The sequence below is a fragment of the Protopterus annectens genome, chromosome 2.part1 (assembly GCF_019279795.1).
Source record: "Protopterus annectens isolate FY-2018-M chromosome 2.part1, PAN1.0, whole genome shotgun sequence".
In the NCBI taxonomy this organism is placed as follows: Eukaryota; Metazoa; Chordata; order Ceratodontiformes; family Protopteridae; genus Protopterus; species Protopterus annectens.
The window spans coordinates 425,377,415-425,397,597 of NC_056729.1; the positions used below are offsets into that span (position 1 = coordinate 425,377,415).

At 39.2% G+C, this 20,183-nt stretch overlaps 2 protein-coding genes across 2 annotated transcripts in view; one reads left to right on the forward strand and one right to left on the reverse strand.

Moving 5' to 3' along the window:
* LAMTOR5 (late endosomal/lysosomal adaptor, MAPK and MTOR activator 5) overlaps positions 1-10,173 on the forward strand; it is a 74,504-nt gene extending 64,331 nt beyond the window's left edge. The window contains exon 4 of the mRNA XM_044062237.1: positions 9,924-10,173. Within this exon, the coding sequence (XP_043918172.1) occupies positions 9,924-9,984 (61 nt within the window). The 3' untranslated portion in view covers positions 9,985-10,173. The remainder of the gene's footprint in view (positions 1-9,923) is intronic.
* Positions 1-20,183, reverse strand: part of SLC10A7 (solute carrier family 10 member 7) — a gene marked incomplete in the record, with an annotated part of 2,703,821 nt that overhangs the window by 1,511,646 nt on the left and 1,171,992 nt on the right.

The window sequence follows — 20,183 nt, forward strand, 5'->3', positions numbered from 1 at the left end:
CTTCTGAATGGCGCACTCCCTATTAGCCTGATGAGTCTGTGTAAGGCTGTGGAGCATCATCCTGGACCTAATTAACAATGATGTAGGGCATCTCCAAACTCTAGATCCACGCAGTTTGGTTTTGTGAAAGGTAGATCATGCCTGCTCAACCTGGTTGACTAAGAGTCCATCACCAGAGCTGTGGATGAGGGTAAGGCAGTTCATGCAGCCTATCTCGATCTGGCCAAGGCCTTTGATACCATTCCTCACTCAGGAATTATTGATAAAATCATCAAACTAGGTATCAACCCCTATATCGTTATGTGGGTTGCAAATTGGCTTGCAGAACCCACAATGTGAAAGTAGTAACCACCACGTTGCCACTGTGGTCAAAGTCCTACGTGATGCCTCATTACCAAGGATTTTGCATCCAGGAAGAAAGAGGTCATCACTTCTCTCTACTCTTCCCTCATTAGACCAATCCTAGAGTATAATGTCCCATTTGGCATGTACCTCACTAGACGCCTGCAACAGCTGGAGAGGCCACAAAAGTACCTCATGAAGAGGATCCTAGGCCTTAAACACATCCTACACAGACTCAAACTCCAGTTGTCCTCCCTCTTGTATCCTCTACTAAGAGGTGATCTATGCTTGACTGGCTATATCTGACCCAGCTCTGTTAGAAAAGCTACATCTAAAATCACAATCCCTCCGCACCACACTCTCCAGAGACCTCAACCTCATTACCACAATCAAAAGAACATGCTGGAGGGATAGGGTCATAATGCAGTGACTGCCCATTCTCTGGAATAGACTTTCCATACACCTCACTGTCCCTCTTCAAGAGAAATCTTGAGTGGATGGGAAATTAAGTTCACCCCAGGGATCACTCCAGTGGCTCTTCTTGATGGAGGCACTGGGAACTGACATCTGGCAGAACAATGCTAGGGCACTTCTATGGGTTAGGCTTTTAAAGGCTCCAGCGCCATTAGCCTAGTACAAACCTGTGACTTTTCACCTGGACATTAATCTTGGATCACCACTGAATTGGTGGATGCTTTGCCCCTGCTCCAGTAAGTGACTTTTTTTTTTTTTCTGACTGCAGTCTTTGTACCATTTTTGTACTCTTAATGAGACTCTACTTTAGTTATGCAGCTCTTTGAATACCTTCACCTTTAAATTGGTCTAAAACTTTGACCGGTTTCATTTCCCCTAATGTGTTTAACTTGTCATAGTTAACCAATACTTTATAATTTTGTACCTTTACTGTAGAACAGTATTGGCCATTTCAAACTGAATTGCTATTTGAGTATACTTTTAGGCTGTTAAGAAAGTGGTAGTTGCATCTGAGCCCAGGCTTCGTGAATTTACTGTTTTATATTTTGATGGAATGTAGTTGTAGTATTGTGCAGCACTCTAGTTTAGATGACTAACACTGACCATTTTTTGAACATGTTGAGTTGTGCATTTGTAATATTATGAATTTTGGTTTGTGCCAGGGTACTTTCATATTCATGGTGTTTAGTCTTCACTGTTGGGGAGGAATGAGCTGTTTATCAATTAGTTTCAGAAGCAATGTGGATGCTGCAATTATTGTAACAGCATAGATGAATCCACGTTCTTTAAGCACCCTGGAACTGGTACGCTTTGGCAGCTTAAGGTTGTAGCAGATTGCAAAACTTGGTGTATGTAGCACATTGCACAGTATGTTTTAGATTTTATGTTGGTAAAACCAACTGTAGGTTAAAGGAGCGCATTCGTGATCACTTGTGTTGCACTAAAAGGGTTAGATTGCAGTACATTAGCAAAGCACACTGTTCAGGAGGGTAACACACACTTTCTTAATTTCAGGTTCTACAGATAATTGAGACCAGCAAGAGAATGGGTGATGTTAATAAAACAGAATGTAGAGTTGCAATGGATTCTACGGTTGGCCTTGTACAGAGGCCTGGGACTTAATGACAGTGTGCCCCTGAAACCTGTGCTTAAAGCTAAGAAATTGAGAGTACTATGCAAAGCATATGTAAAGACTTGTACCCTTTAAGGTTTTAACAGTTTTTAAATTGGTTTTGTGTGTTAATTATGGCAGTTTTCTGATAGGTTGATAATGTAATTGTCTTGTATTTACATATTCAGTCTGGCTTGGTGTATGTTGGCTGAAGAAGCAGTGTTTCACTGCGAAAGCGCTCACATTTTCTTGTTATAAAATCCAAACTTCTTTAATGACGCCTATGTGGATTTATTCCGGTTTCTGATTGAGTTGGCTGTTGGATTCCTCACCTCTGTTGGGACTATTATTTTGTTTAACTGTGCTTTCGGTTTTTTGCTCACATTGGACTGGTATTTTTGTAGTTTCAGAAGCCTGCTTATTTTTTTTGAAGGCATCGACACTGAACCTGCTTATTTTTTTTAAGATTGCCACTGAACCTTATCTTTGTTTTCCTATGAGCCTTTGTCAACCATCGTGACTGCTGTCCCCATTGGGATGTTATGTTTTAACTGTCAGTTTGTGTTTTCTATATCAGCTGTGATTGCTGCATTGTTTTAAGGTTTTTAAGAAGTAATTGGGTTAAGTGACACGTGATCGTCATGTATTTAAACAGGTGAAGATCTTCATTTAAATTGTTTTGACGTTTTGCAAGTTTGAGCAGAAAGAAGGCGCTTACCTTTTGTAAAATAAAGTTTTATTATAGGTGGGTTATTAGTCTGCTCCCAATCTAATAAGATAGCCAGGGGTACTTGTATTAATGGTTGTAATAGGATTTTCCTGAGACCTGTGGGTGTAATTCACACAACTGGTAGTCTAGTTTCAGATTATAACTCCATTCTGAATTCAGAATTATACCATTGATGGGGTGAAGGTTGCAAAGTATCAGAGTGAAATTGATAAGTGCAATTCTCTTTTTTTTTTTGCACCAGCATTTCTGAGTGGCCAGTACAGAAAGGCACTTGGGGCTTCTTGTGTGTTAAGCAAGCCCCAAAAAAAGTGGAAGTTTATTTTTGCGCTCTGGGGAAGGTGTGTTTTGTAGTAAGCAAATTGCTACAAGTGTTGCAGCTGGCTTACTACAGCAAAGATCTTTCTTTGCTCTTGAATGTAAGAGCTTGGAGGGGGTGAGCCTGTGTCTCCTTCCTACATCTAATGTTATAGGAAAACTGATAACTGACTCTTATGAGCATACCTCCAACATCAGGGCTTGCCTTGGATAAACTGGTGGCCTAGGAAAAAAGGCTCCATGGTAACCCCCAACTGCCTAGTCTCTCCTGACCTACTTGCACTGTCCAGACTACTTTTTTTTTTCCTTTTCTCACACTTTTTCTTATTCTTTCATTCAATGTGTCTTATCTAAGCAAGACTGAGCTCTGATAACTGAGAAAGAAATAACTGCATTAAGATGAGGATCTGGGGTCTACAAGGAGCTTAGAAGCTTGATGGTTCTAGCTACTCTGAGGTGCATTTTAGTCTTTTTAAATGGCCTTGTCATCCTATGACTAAAGGAAGGCCATGATTAAAGAAAGACATTTAATATTACTCTTCAACAAATCCTAACTGACCAAGACTACAGTATAATAACTGCAGTGGAAATAGCTAGGCAGCCTTTAGAAGTTATGGGAAATCTAGATCTGTGGCACATTTTATTTTTTTAACAGCTTTTATCCATTGATGGCCTGAACAGAAATTGTGATTAAGGGAAGAAATTCAGTCTTTCTCTTCTGTTTTGGTTTTCTCTGAATCATTTCAGTGTACTCTATCCAAACAAGACTCCACAGTGGTAACTTAAGTAAGCTAAGGGTCTAGTGGCCACTAGACACCAGATGTCTTGGGGGCTACAGATAGGCTGAGGTGCATTTTAGAGCTTTTTCCCAATCTTTTGATTAATTGGTGGCCTGAACTAAAATCATACACAAGTTAAAATTCAGTTAACTTTTTATTTCAAGAAGGGAGTTGTATTCAAGGCTTAATGCTCAAAATTAACCAGCTAGCAGTGCACAGTAAACCAAGACAAATGCTTGTGGTGATTCAAAAATCCTATCTGTAAATGGTACCTGCCTACTTATGCCACTTTAAGAAATGGTCACTTTTTGTGTATCCCCATCTGGCATTAAATTGGGATGAAAATTAAGGGACAAATGGCCACAATCATATTTTTAAAATTGCTGCCCTCAGGTGATGTCAGAGCAGGGCAAAACTGGAAAAAAAAAAAACATGGAAACTATTTGCTGTGAGACGTGTGTAAAGATAGCCATCTATATATGCATTTGCTGGACTTTGAGGAAAATGGAAAAAACTACAATAACGTTTCTAACTTATGTATTGCTCCTGTAGAAGCGTAGTGACCCTCACAAACTTCAGAGGGCTGCACAGAGGAAAGCTAAAGAAATAGAGACTCGTGGGAACACAAGACAGTGACATCTTTGATTTTTGGGGGGAAAGTTAAAGAAATGACAGCATCCCCAGATCCTTACATAAGCTAGTGACAGATTCAATGTACACCTCCTAACATAACTGGTTTTAAACAAGGTGGGGTGTAGGGCAGAGGCCACTAGTAAGCCTGCGTGAAAATCCAGTTATACAGCCTTGGTATGAGTGGGCCATCACCCCCCTCCCCTGAAACTCTGAAGGTCTGGATATTCTGTGATGCATTTTATAAATTTTTATTTGTGAAACGACTGTAAACTGAGCAAATGATGAGGGTCGTTGACTTTCATCCAGACGACCCCACCATGCAGGCATAGCCATATCTGTACATCTATGTACATTTCAGATGCTGGAGTGTGATAAAGAGTATGACTGTGTAATACATTTCACCTTTGTTTCAAACTAGCATTTGCCATACATTTAAAAAAAATTCCAGGTTGCTTCACACAAATCACACTAGGCCTGCAAAGCCAGAAAAATAAGCAAGCAGCTGGTATGCTGTCATTTTCCTTCAGACAGCCCCACCAATTATACCTTCTGTGTCTGTGCATTTCAGATGCCAATTTATATAGTCCATTTTAACATCTAAGTGCACACAAGTCCTGCAAATCTAGATGGTAAAAACTGATGATAGCAAGAGCTTGTTACTTTCATCCAGTCAACCCCAGCCATATAGCTCAACCTCATACCTCCAGAAAGAATTGATGACAAATCTAAAATGTTTAAGTATTAGTACTGTTAACTTGAGGAGTTCTCAGAATGAGAATGTGGAATAACTAGAATTTTCTGAAGCCAGACATTTATAACTCTATATACCCACCACATTTTTTCTGTAGATTACCAGTTTTACTAGAAATTAGCAGGGACAGAACAACAATTTGAGTAATAATCCAAGACGGTGGAGAGGTATGCCCAGCCCCATGCATCTGTTATGAAGTCTGATGGCCATGGGCAAGTTGTCAGAAGTATTTGGGTCTACTTTAGATTGCTGAAAACTTAAAATCTCTAGCACTGACATGAGCATAAATGCAGATATTTGATATTAATTTGGATCGCAGTACAGTGGTGATCAGGATATTTGCCCTTTCCTCACTGTAGTGCGATCTTGGAGTTGGAATATATATTTAGCAAGGGATGTGGGGGAGGGGCGCAGTAGCGATTTCGAGTACCTGCATATTTGCTTATGTGAGCACTTGAGAGTAAGTTTTCGGCTATATAATATAGACCCAAGTATTTCAAGTTGTTCCACACATCCTTAAATACTGCAAGAAATTTCTGGTTGGTCGCTGCCAGTGTTGTGGGAAAGAATACTTATCCTACTGCTGCTTTGTCTCGCATGCACCATTCTTCTCACCTGAGTTATGCAGAATATCCTGACTTGGTAAAGCTAGATATTCTAGTTATTAAAAAAAAAAATGCATCTGCGGTGGTGCAGCGGTAGCATTGTTGCCTCACAGCAAGAGGTTCTCCCATTCGATTCTCGGCTGGAGTGCGGGGAGTGCCTTCTGTGTGCAGTCTGCATGTCCTCCCCATGGTTGGGTGGGCGTTCGAAAGACATGCGTAAATGGGATGCCTTCGTTGAAGGTTGGATGTCGAGCTGGCACCTCGGCGTTCATGAAAATCTTCTGCCAATCATTAGCAGACCGGAGTTTCGCTGTGGTGACCCCTAACCGGGAAAAGCTGAAAGACGGACAAAAAATTAAAAAAAAAAATGCATCACATTGATTCAGTCTCTGCCTTTTTCATGCCTACCACTTAAACATTGCTTGGTCTCAGGTGTGTGACCTTGCAACACTGAAGCCTACCATGATGTTGCTTGACTTGAAAGGTCAAATGGAGCACCTCCCCTGGGAAAACAGTTCTGCTTGGAACCTGGTGTAGTTGTACAGCATTAATATGTAATAAGAACACTGTCTGACGTACAAAGTCTGAAGTGATGCCTTTTCTGTAAGGGAAGGTCTGAAAAGGCGAATAAGTCTTCAGTGAACTGAAAGCACATTTTCTTTTTCTAAAGAAAAGGTTTCACTATTTTTTAACGTAATCCTAAGTGTGAGTAGGGAATAGGCCTTTAAAGCATGGAACCTCTCGATGGGGAGGTAACGAGTCTTAGATTTCATGCCTTTTTTCCCCACATGACAGACCTAGGCATGCTTTCCTCGTAAGCCGTGTCTTCTAGTTATTGTAGCATAAACTGACTTGTTTATTGTAGGCCAGCCATTCAGTGAATGGAAAAAATAAAACAGTCTTTGACAATTCATTGTTAAATTTAGTATGCACTGGCACATCGTTTCTGGATCCTGATGTCTAACAGCAGTGCATGATTACTTGCACTCGTTCACACGCACCTACATGTGCACATTCTCACACACATCCGCATGCACTAGCACACATTTGCACACATACATGCATGTACAGTGGATATAAAAAGTGCACACACCCCTGTTAAAATGCCAGGCTTTTGTGATATAAAAAAATGGGACTACAATGAATTATTTCAAAAACTTTTTCCCACCTTTAATGTGACCTATAACTTGTACAATTCAATTGAAAAAAGTCTCTTGGGGAACAAATATAAAAAATAAAAGATGTACAATAAGCTGGTTGCACAAGTGTGCACACCCTTAAACCAATACTTTGTTAAATCACTTTTGTATTTAATTAAGCATTCAGTCTTCTTGGGTAGGAGTCTTATCGGCATGGCATATCTTGACTTGGCAATGTTTGTCTACTCTTTCTTGGAAAAACGCTCCAAATCTATTAGATTGTGAGGGCATCTCTTGTGCACAGCCCTCTTCAGGTCACCCCACTGATTTTCTATTGGATTTAGGTCTGGGCTCTGGTTGGGCCATTCCAAAACTTTAATTTTCTTCTGTTGAAGCCATTCTTTTGTTTGGATGTATGCTTGGTCATTGTAGTGTTGAAAGGTGAAATTTCACTTCATCTTTTTAGCAGACTCCTGAAGGTTTTGGACCAAAAGTGACTGGTATTTGGAAGGGTTCATAATTCCCTCCACCTTCACTAAAGCCTCAGTTCCAGCTGAAAAGCAACCCCAAAGCAAGATACTCCCACCACCATGCTTCACTGTGGGGATGGTGTTCTTTTGGTGATGCAAAGTGTTTTTGTGCCAAACTTGTGGCCAAAAAGTTCAACCTTGGCCTCATCAGACCATAACACATTTTCCCACATGCTTTTGTGAGACTTTGTGTATTGTTTTGCAAATTTTAGCTGGGCCTGGATGTTTTTCTGTGCAAGAAAAAGCTTTTGTCTTGCAACCATACCCCATAGGCCAGACGTGGAGAACATGGGAGATTGTTGTCCCATGTAGTACACAACCAGTACTTGACAAATTCCTGCAGCTCCTTTAGTGTTGCTGTAGGGATCTTGGCAGCCTCCCTGACCAGTTTTCTTCTAGTCCTTTCATCAATTTTGGGGGGACGTCTTGTTTTCATCATCACTGTTTTCCCATATTTTCTCCACTTTGTGATGGCAGTCTTTACTGTGTTCCATGGTGTAGCCAATGCTGTGGAAATTATTTTGTACTCTTTTGACCGATATCTTTCAACAATGAGATCCCTTTGATGCTTTGTAAGCTCTCTGCGAACCATGGCTTTTGCTGTAGCAGGCAACTGAGCAAATGTCAGGAAAATCCTACTAGGACAGTAACTTTTATTTAGGGTTAATCCTGAGTCTCTAATTGATGGCAGGTGTGTACCCAAGAAGACCAAATGCTGCAAGTCAAAAGGTGCTTCAACAAAGTATTTAAGGGTGTGCACACTTATGCAACCAATTTATTGTACGTTTTTTTTTTTTTTTTTCTCCTAAGAGATTTGTTTGTTTTTTTTTTAATTGAATTGTACATGTTATAGGTCACATTAAAGGTGGGAAAAGTTTAAAATTATTTATTGTGGTCTCACATTTTATATCACAAAAACCTGGCATTTTAACAGGGTTCTGTACACTTTTTATATCCACTGTACATGCCCATTTATGCACGTACACAGTTATTGGTAACTGCTCACTTGCATTTTTTTAAATAAAACTGGTCATCCTGGACCGAAGGGGCAGCTCAGGATTTTGTTTAAAGGGGGGATCCCCCCCACCTGTGGTCCTGGCAGCCATGATATCAGTGTGCTGTTTTTTCATTTGTTGCTATTTCAAGATGTTCTAGGTTAACTGTGTCTGAAATCAGTAAAAGAAAGGATACATTAATTTGGCTTGCCTGCTAGCTCTTCCCTTGTTTTTTCATTATCAACCAGGAAACTGAACTTGTGATTAACTGCACATTTTATAATTTGACTATTTTTGAATGTATCTTGTTTTGCGCCTTTTCTGCCACTGTTAAAATTATAACGCTTTTAAATATTTTAAAACGTGCTTGTATATTTGGTAATACTGGTGTGATCTCACATTCACTGTAAATCTCTTTGAATTATTGAGAACTGAGAAAATAAACACATCATAATGAGAGAGAATTCATTTGTCAGGGAATTTATAAAACATTTTCAGTAGCTGGATAAATGGGTAATAAATTAAAGATGCATTGTGAAGCAGTTTCAGGAGAGAGTATATTAAGTTGCAAGTGCTACTTGGCCTATCTGGTGTAAGAGCAAGTGCATGTCCAAAGCCTTCTTGCTTGAATATACAAGGGCCCTTGAGTTCACTAAGGGAAGTTTAAGCAGAGCGACAAAGTGTGCAATAGTTCTCAATTCTGGCTAATTAGTCAATGTTTTATGTCATAAGTATTGCATGTCAACGGTGTGTAAGTTTTCAGTGCAGTTTTTGGAAAAGTGTGAATTGAATATCTGTCTGAAAGCTGTGATGACATACAGAACTTTCATATTCCATAAATATTATTTTTTAAAGGTTACGTATAGCGAGATGTAAATAAGTAATTTTAAAAAGCCATTCTAAAAAAATGCTCAGAAATCAGAAAAATGCCAACAATCCTCAGATTAGTTTTCAGCTGTATATTTTAGATTGAGAACAGGTTTCTGGTCAGTGTGGTTTCTGGAGCATTCGTCTTCATTTGTCTTACAATGCTGCCTGGTGATGTTCCAGATATAGCTGGGACAGGATAATTCATGGCAGCAGATGCACAGAGTGTAGGAGATTTGAAGGGGGTGGCTGCATAAACCTTAAGGTCTGTCTGGTTACAGGACATTGTAATCTGTCAAGTGGTTCAACAGGTGGTGGGGTATAGGAACAAGTATTGTGGCTAGTTGACAGTCAGTTGACACGCACGTTAGTGTCATGTCAGAAGTACTATCATTCCTCTGTTTATTTTACCTGAAAGATGTGTTTAATTATTTGGGGGTGGGGGGGGTGAGTGCATGACATTGAAGGGTATGTTTGTGGTAGCATGGCTGTACTGTTAAACTGCATTAAAGCAGTAGCCCTGTAACTTGCAAGAGAACAGATTGCCTGCACTACTTAGCAAGCTGTAATTTGTGTGCATATTTTGTTGTAAAAGTGATACACTGAGCACTATTAAGTGACCTGCATTTATGGATTTTATTTTTTCCTTTAGGAATTTTCTAATTAAGAATCATGAAAGCATCACTGTGGCAGTTCACAAGATGGCATCTTGACTTGTTGAATGTCTGAAGATGAACTGTGCCGTTAAGGTTGTCTGAGCATCCTGCCTTGTCACTCATTTCTAAACTAAGCACAGATTTTTTTTTGTTCCTTTGTGTTATGTTGGGCCCCTTAACTTGTTGCATTGCAAATGTTTTATAAAGAAAATTTATTAATAACATAAATATTTAACAACTTTTTAATGGCTGTGTTTTTTCATAAATGTGAGTGATGTGCTTACTCTGAGGGAAAGCGTGATGTTCATTTGGAAGTTCTAGCCTTGGCTGTAGCCTGACATTACAAGTACTGTTTTAAAATACTTTCTTTACAGCAAGCACCAAAATATTTTTGGGATATTCCATGTAGTACAAATCTGATTTTTTACAGTATAATATTCAGAGCAGTAGGCTTAATTTTTTTTTCCTTCCAGCAAAGGAAAGTGAGTTTGTATGCCTCTCAATCTGTTTCGAGATCCCAGTAGCACAGAGAAGACATGAACACATCTACACTGTTTGTTTACGTTGAGCTGGGGTAGGGTTAACTTTTTGAGATGCCTAAAGTGGGACAAAAGGCAGAGCTGTAACTTAACAGCTTGTGAAACTGAACTTTTTGAACAGTATGACAACTTACCAGCTACTGTGACTGGTTTGTTTATAGGAGTGTGCAAACATAAAAACGTTCTTTTTTTTATATGAAGTTTAGCAGTTTACAAACTGTAAACAGTAACACAATGACAGACTGTGAACTGTCGGCCTTTTTATTTTTAAGGTGTTTGGCCTTGTTATTGCCTTGTACCCATTCTTCCTCTGGTACTGTAGCAAAAAAAGGTGTGTTTATGACTGATGCTGGCCCCATTCGGGGGGGGGGGGGGGATGGCAAAAAAGTATGCTTTTTGTTTTGAATAGCTCATCATTCCATTCTTGGCAGAAAACAGGAGGTCACCATTCTAACTTCCTCTTCCAGAAGCTTATAAATGTAATGATTTATTCAGCAATGAAGGGTACAGCTGTAATGAAAGTGCACCTTAAGTTATGCTGCCTATATTTAAAGATTTCCATGTTAATTTCCTCCTCACTGCAATGTAGTAGCAGGGAGCTTCTGTTATCAGCATTTTTTTTTGTTTAAGATTTTCTTTAGTACCAGTATGTAGTGCACTACAATTCTAGTGTTTGAGAGATGCACATCTTGTTCGCACAGAAACATTAAAGTAAGGTTTAGTACTTGAAAATGTTTGCCATTTATTGCTTTAGCTGTGTTTCAAGGTGAAGACTTGTTTGTATTCTGTGCTATAGTTGGCTGCTGTAAAACGGCAGTAAAGGGGCAAGCCATCTTGATGCGATCTTGTTTTACAGCTCCTGAGTCACTTCAAGAATCCATTTCATATCCCCTTTGGATGACTCAAGATGGACCTAAGAAAGCATGCTGTTCCTCCCTCCATTTAGATTGTGCTAGTACTGTACATCACTAGCATCTACAGCCTGTCGCCTAACTGCTTTCATTAGCATTGATTTGTTTTGTTGAAGATTGTTAATCTTTTCACACTTCATTTTTAAGTTTTAGTAAAGTGAAGTAGCTATATTACAGGGTTTTTATTGGGAAATCGGTTTATAGTCATTCAACAAGTGAAATAGCTTCTCACCATAGTCTTCCTTTGGCAGAAATTGTTTACTGAAGGAACTGCTTTAGGTTTTATGTAACTTGACTGTTACATATGCATGTTCTATATTGGCAAGCAGTGTGTGTCTAGAGTAGATGTGTCCAGCCTGCGGGCCGCATGCGGTCCTCAGGGCTCTGCCATGCGGCCCTCTAACTCCAACATCGATGTATGCATGCCCCAGAACACTTTTGTTTTCGCAGCCGTGACCTGTAACTCACACATCGGTGTGCGCATGCACCAAAGCATCCTAGTTTTTGATTTTTTTGCGCCAAAGATGGGTCTGTGTGTTGGCGCCATTATTTTGTGCCAAAGAATCAATGTGTGCTCTTGCTGAAGAGGGACTCGTCTATGGATTTACTGCAATTGCCTTTTAAAGAGACAGCACTTAACCTGTGTTAATAGGTAAGTATGGTGTGAGTGCATGCATGAAAGCAGAATGTGTCTGTGTGTGTCTGTGTGTGTCTGTGTGTGTCTGTGTGTGTCTGTGTGTGTCTGTGTGTGTCTGTGTGTGTCTGTGTGTGTCTGTGTGTGTCTGTGTGTGTGTGCATCCTACATTAAAAGTACACTTTCATTAAATTGCAGCTTTTCTGACAGGGAGAGTGTTTTATTGAATATGAAATCATACCTCTCAACTTTGTGGATTTTCGAAAAATGTCTGGATTTTTGCCTCCTCTTCCAATTTGTATCTTGCTTAGGAAATGAAAGTAGTCATCCAAGGTAATGCAGTCCCAGGGATTAAGAATGAGACAGCAGCCTAGGGTTAATGGGTCAGTAATGGATTGACTAATGTGGGACTGTAGCATATAAAGTTTGTTTTGACAAACAAAAAATCACCCATTGCTGTCTTGTCATTGGTGGGTTCTAAGCAGTGGTAGATTGGACAACAGTAAGCATATCTTTGGATCATCATTACCGGCAAATCAGGTGGGCACAATGTCATTTTTTAAATGTTGGGGGTTTTAGTGTGTATGTGTGTTTGTTGGGGAGTACTGCAATAGTAGATGATTATTAAAGACAGAGACTTACAAACTGTGAAGAATGTTTCTTTGTTTTAAAACCTGATACTTGGATACTAGGAATGCCAAAAATAGATTTTTTTAAGACATCACTTCTTGCCATTTACAGTGGATGGATATTTACATTTAATGGACAATGTTAGCAGTATGAGTATGGTACTGTAGGGATCTGCAGGATGCCAAGTCTACCACTGCCAATGTCTTGTAAAGTGACTGGAAATGGATATTGGGATGTTACTGAAAAACAGCAAGTGGGCTTTGAAATGTAGTTTAAACAAAGTGCACTTGCAATTTACAGGCCATAAGTTAATTTATTTCAGGTAGTCCAGATCCTGGTAGATTGACACCTCCCTTAAGTCTAATGGTATACATTCTGTGGAAATAAGCAGACCTAGTTTCAGTGAAAGCTCTGTGGTTTGCAGGTATGAAGCTGCAGGATGTGGAGCCAATGTGTTTTATTGTTTTAAATGGATTTGCCATTTCAAAGTATGGTTCTTTGTTGCAAAAGAAGGCAGGATTGAATGAGCCATATAATGTTTAACTGACAATGGGATAGAAACATTATACATGATGTATAATGTTTGCAGCCACGCTTGTTTCAGTGGTCTGTGATGCATAACTATTTTTGGGCCTGTGTCCCAGTTTTATTTTTCGCTTTGATCAGAATTCTTGCTCTGAGGTTGAGAGATATGGTTCCATGCTAAATCAGAAGGTTGTATTTACCTTGGAAGACTTTTCAGCATAAATTATGGGAAACTGAGCGTTTTTAATATCTCCACGTATTTCCAATATAAACTGCCATGTAACCTTGCAAATAACTTGCTTGTTACGCTACTTTAATTCTTTTGGAATTGACAGGTATGCTTCACTGCTTCCAGGGGTGGCTCATGCCATAGGACTGCAGCCCTCCCACCTATAAAAACAAATGAAGAACAGAGAAACACCACATCAATTCCCGGACATGTACACATGCACACACGCTCTGACTGCTTTCTCAGCAGCCTAGATAGGGGGAAAGGCATCTCAGCCCCAAGATGCCCAGAAGTCTGTGCAGCGATGACGTCACAAAATGAGGCACTCCAGACTGCAGCAGTCCCAGACAGGACCAATCGCTGATTTGGACTGCAAGGAATACTTTGAGATGGACCAGTCGCACAAGGAATACAGGTAAAGGGGCTGTTCAGATATCGGCAGCAACCGAGCAGTAAGTGGAAACAGTTATTTAGCTCGTTGGTGGGCTTGGGATGTTCAACGACAAGGTAAGCATGCAGCGTGTGTGTGGAAGCAGTTATTTAGCTCATCGCTGGGGCTGTTAGGCAACAAGGTGTGTGTGTGTGTGTGTGTGTGTGTGTGTGTGTGTGTGTGTGTGTGTGTGTGTGTGTGTGTGTGTGTGTGAAATGCTCAAGTTACTATATACTGGTGGCTAGAGCAGACTCATGGTGGTGTGGTAGGGAATACCTCAGGCTTGAATCCTGTACCTTGTATGCAGGTGTTAAGGGCCTAAATTCCCTACCCACCACCATTTGTAAAAAAATTTGCAGATTTTTGCCTCATATTTGATCTGTTCTGTTCCTCATATCTGTCATTTTCTAAATATTTAAATGTTTGATGGTGCAGTGGTAGCATTGTTATCTCACAAGCTGTATGTTCCCAGGTTTGATTCTAGGCTGGGGTGCCTTCTGTGTTGGGTTTGCATCTTCTCCCTGTGTTTGTGTGGGTTTACTTGTGTCCTCCCATGTTACAAAGACATGTCTGCATTATTTCTTCCTGGACCTCTGCTGAAAATTGTTTTTTGTTCCAAGTCAGACTGTCCTGGTTAACAAATGTTAAAAGTGACAGGCATTTGAATTTCAGACTTCAGGTTTCTGAATGTTTAATTCCTTACGTATTTGGTGCAGTGATAGCATTGTTGCCTCACAGTTATAGGTTTTCTGGTTTGATTCTTGGCTGGGGTGCCTTCTGTGTGGAGTCTGCATCTCCTTTTGTTTGTGTGGATTTGTTCTGGTGTCCTGCCATATTACAAAGACATGTGTCTGCAGTATTTCTCCCTGGGCCTCTGCTGAAAATTGTTTTTGTTCCATCAGAAGCAAAATTGACAGGCATTTGAATTTCAGACTTCATATTCTTCGGAAAATACATAGTAACACAACCTTTTATTCTAGCAATTTTCTAAGTTTATAAGATGAATATTTGAGATTTGTCCCTATTTTTGGGACTGTATTCCCCATTATTGGCTTTGTCCAGGTTTTTTGTGCCAAGGTTGACGGCTATGGCAAGAATTGAATTCACTGAATATGTTTGAGGGCTGTATTCCCTCGTTACTGGAGTTGTCCAGGTGTTTTGTACTAAGAGGTTGACAGCTATGGTGACAACTGAATTCACTAAATGATAGCCATTTAAGTTTCAGTCTTCCTCTCTTTCACAAAGCAACTGATTTGGCATAGTGGTATGTTTCTCTGACTGTTTTGCACAGGGACCTTGTCAGTAAAATGTATGGTGTTAACACGGCATTTTATTCTAGCAACTTCCAAGATTATACAAGCAATGTTTAATGTGTCCCTGGTTTTTGGGCTTTTGACCCCTCCCCCCCATACATGTTGGCTTTTTCCAGATTTATTGTGCTGCGAAGTTGAGATGCAGTTGAGTATGAGTAGATTTTGCAAGGAACTGAGAGCTGTAGGGGAAGAGAAGTTTAGTGCTGCTTATGCTGAGTTGGCTTGCATTGTTAATAGCACAACAGGTTGTGTACTTGCTGTTGATGCAGAAGGCTGTCTGTTCTACTCCCACAAGGGGTGGATGCTGCCGTACTGAGAATGTCCTCCTTGGTGAAGATACTATGAGCCTGTTATCAGTTTGCCATCCATTTCCTCTTGCAATATTACTAGCTTATCTCTTTTTAATGTAATATAGGAAATTTATTCCTCAGGGGCAACAGACACTATTTTTCGATGAAACCATGAAATATAAAGGTGTTTGCTAACAGCAACCGTTACAAATTTCTTTAATGTGGAATTATTTAGATTACTTTTACTTCAGAGATTGTGCACATTTACTGATAATGGACTGTAGAATTGTGCATATTTACTAATAATGCTGGACTGTAGAATTGTGCATATTTGCTGATGATGGTGGACTGTAGACTTTTATGATGGAAATTTTCTGAACTGGGCAGTTTTGTCATTATGGGTGCATGCGTTTTGTTTCATTGCTTACTGGAAAAATGTTCAAAACAAATTTAAAACGCCCTCTAACAACTGTACTGTTTTGTACAAGGAATATAATTTAGTACAATCAGGAAGGTGTATTAAATAGCACATGTACGTTTCATATGCAAGGGGCCTATGATTTGAAAACGGCCCAAAATTAATCTTTATCTGCCACTGGCAAAATGTATTTTCTTTGAATGTGGGTTTCAATGCTGTTTCAATGAATGTGAATTTCAAGGGCAGGGAAGTTTTAATGCTAAGTCTGTTTTCATTTTGACTGCATTGCTTTGTTTAGCAGATGTCTTGGTGTTTGTGCTGTAAAATACAAAATAAAATTTATGAAGTCCAAATCATCATAGACGTAAAGCAGTATGCACATTAGTGTTTTTATGGTAAATGGAGTGAAATAGCCAAGTAATGGATCATTAGAATGGTTGCAGAGGCTCCATTTGACGATGATTTTGAGGGGGAAGGGCGGCAAACTCAGAGGTTCAGCTGAACTATACCTCCCAACTGTTCAGATTTTCAAAGAATGAATAGATTTTTGCTTTGTTCCTCAAACTTTGTAGTTTTCTGGCAAATCGTTTAGGAATTAAGTCACTAAATAATGATACACTGAGTTTCAGACTTCATAACCTTCAGAAAAATGCATGCTAAAGTAAGGCATGTTCTAACAACTATCTCAGTTTATACAGTAGCAAGTTTTAGTACTGTTTATATGTTTCCCCAATATATTTGGCCTTGTCCAGATTTATTGCATTAACAGGTTGAGAGGTACATGCAAATTACTTTATAGAATTAGGTATAGCCAGCCTCTCAACTGTCCCTGATTTTGGCTCAAAATGTTGCTCTTCCCCCTAATAATCCCTCTGCAAAATAGCAATTTTGGAAGAAAACATGGAGGGTTTACAATTAAGAAAGAACTGTAATAATCAAAGTTCTAGATTACTTGAAATGCATGTAGATTCTTTTGTCAGCTGCTCAAGTTAGCAGTACTAATATTAAAGTGTTCCTTCTTTGACAGGTTCCCAGCTGTAATATTTTTGCATCACATTTTTGGTCCATTTTTCATAAAATTGTATTTTTTTTGGCAAATTAGTGACAAATCATTAAAGACTGAAGTTAGAAAATAATGACAGACATTTGAGTTTCAGATTTCATACCCTTCAGAAAATTCATACTAATGCAACACCTATTCTATTATCTTTCTAAGTTTTATAAGAGATTTCTTGCTCTGAGGTTGAGAGGTAGGACAAATGTCACTGCCATCACAGTCAGCCAGCGACATTTCAAATTGTGACATACTTGTTGCACCCCATTCCCCTATGTAGTGACTCTGGATGTGTCCAAGCAAGGCAAGGAGTAGTTATGCAGTGTAACATGTGCAGAGTGTGCCCCCCCCCCCCCATCCAGGGTAGACCAGTACTACAGTGGCTTTTTATCTGTCCTTGAATTTGCAGAATGGTCTGGTTTCTGTTATATTTTTATACTGTTGATTTATGCTTATTACTCAAAGTGCATGTTGCTCTGTGTTTAAGTAGCAATACTTTAATGACCATAAGATAAGCTTGTCTGAGATCGTAAGATGCAAGTAAGCTTTAATAAGCATACTGTTAAAGAATTGCCAACATTGAAAGCCTTTCTGTTGCCATGCAGAGAATACTTAACTAGATGATGTACAAGCCTTGGGTATTGAAGGACAGGATTACATTATTTTAAAAAGCTCATTACACTTGGAGACTTCCAGTCATCTCTACAGGCTTTATTCGTAAACTAAACAGAATGCCAATCATGTGTGGTCCATAACCTGTACAGTAATCCTTTAAGCAATGTATCTTGAGCTTGTTTCTTGTTTGCTTTTCATTTTTTACTTTGATCAAGTTTTCCCCATGAAACAAGTAGATAGTTGTCAGGCAGCAGGTCTTTTTTTTTGGATAAGAAACATTTTTACAAGTGGGGGCATCACAGATTTCTACTTTCAGCATGTTACTTGGTACTTTAATAAAGCTGAATATAATTTATAATTAGAACTGCAGTGCAAGGAGAAGTGGTTTGAGTTGAGTGCTGCTTGTTTTTCTTGTACTTTATTTTGACTGGCATTCCAGTAATGTATTTAAAAAGTAATTTATTTTTTCATGCCTCACAACCTTTTGTTTCCATCTAGATATTAAGTAAGCTGTCATGCAGGCAATGCAATGAAATACTTTTATTCTTCTACACTTATTTTTGCCTTGATTGGACTCTCATAATGACTGTTTGGCACCTAAGGCAGCGTATTAAAGTTAGTTTTTGTGGTTTTGAGCATACTCCTCCCCTTTCTAGTTGGTCACACACCTTCCCATTGACCCCACCCATTCAGCTGTCTCCTGCAGCCCCCCCTTTGATTTGAAGTCACCAGCCACCACTGACTGGTTTGGACGTAAGCATAGTGTGCTGACTGATTTCTTGCAGCAGTCTGTGGCTTACTTATAACAATAACTTTTCTGTGTTTCTGGGTGTGTGAGCAATTAACAGTTTTAAAAGATGTTTTCCAAAATTAAATACATAATAAATAAAAAAAAGTAATCCTTTCTTCTCTTTGAGCTATTGACAAAGTGTGGGAATTTTTTTTTTTTTCGAAAGCAATGGTCAGCATTGCAGCTTAGTAAACGGTCAGTCTGTGAATAACTTCTGCACAAATTAAAATGTCTGAACGTCCAATGGCTTTAGATTGGAGGGAAGTTATACGTTTACTCCAGTATGTAGTATGATCTTAGAGTTTATAGATTTCTTATTGATTTAATTTTTGCTGAGCAGTTGTTTGTTGATTTATTGATGATCCTTTTGGTGGGAAATTGCATGGATTAATCCATTTCTATTTTGATTTTTTTTTTCAGATATTTTGACTTCCAGACAATTTCAATCAGTGAGACTGTGTCATGTGATTACTGAGGTTGCCTAGTTTACAAGTAGGGGCTCCGTGTGTGTGTGTGTGTGTGTGTGTGTGTGTGTGTGTGTGTGTGTGTGTGTGTCTATATATACGAGAGAGAGATTTATGTATACTGAATATATTTTTGCAAATGAAATTCTTAGTTAAATAGGCCCCTCTTCTTAGACAAGTAGACTTGAGTAACCAATATTAGATCTTAGCCATCCAGCTGGGAAAGTTTAGTATGTGGATTTTCCTTCTGGTTTGATTAATGCTATGCTACTTAAGGAGTACATTCATGGCTATCCATCCAGTTGTAGTGTTGAACTACATTGTTTGATAATGAGAGGAGCTTTTGCAGAAGTTGAAAGTTTGTGTCAAGAACCTGTCCGTACAAAGTGGCTTGTTTTATGCTGCAGCGAAGGCTGTGGTCTTTGTAGTGAGCGTTTTAAATATAACCAGTATTTCTGAGGTGGAGAGTCTCTTGAGGCAGGATCTTTCTTAGCCTGGAAAGCAAGCCAGTGATGAAATTTATAGTGGCCAGTGAGAGACAGAGGAAAGCAAGAAGCTTTTTAGTCTGTTTGGATAACTAAACTCAGTCCTTTGACCTTTTTTTGTCAAATGGTTGTAGTCGTTTGGCATGGTGTTTTGCTGAGGCATGTGCCAAAAGGGGGTGTTGCGCTCTAACTGCTCTTGTAAAGGAAGAATACAGGGATGTCATGACCTCCTTGTGCCTGGATGAGATACCCTTACTAATGAGATGGGCCATGTAAAAAGCTTTCTGTACAAATGAGAAAACGTGGTGGTCAAAAGTCAGGTTTCTATCAACCTGGGTGCCCAAGCACCTCATGACTGCTTGCTTACAACATTGTTATTAATGTGAGAGTGAAGTCCCCACAAATTATCAAAGAGGATGATTGTGCATTTTTTGGCATTTAGCTTGAGGCCATGTCTCTGGCACCAGTCATTTGTTTGGGTGAGACCCTCTTTCAGCTTATTCAGAATTGTTTTATTAAGTCAGTAATGTGAATTCTTTATTTGTTGGCTTATTTTTGTGGATTATAGTATTGTAGGACTGCTAATGTTTACGTTGTATGTAGATGGGACTGCTGGAGTGGTTTTCTCAGTGAGAAATGCTAGTGCTGTAGTGAATATTTATTTGTAAAAAAAAAAAAATCTATAAATTAACTAAGATGTTAGTTAACTGTTAGATTAGAGAATTAAAATCGGAATGAGAATTAGAATTTTAAGGCAAATATTAGGCATTTATTACATTAATTCGAATGCACCTACAGTACAGCCAGGAGGTCGACTTTGGTTTCCTGTGGCAGCGAAAGAGTTAACTACATGATATATTGTATATGCAGCCCCAAGACCATTTCTGTTCACTCAGTGCGGCCCTGGCAAGCCAAAAGGTTGGACACCC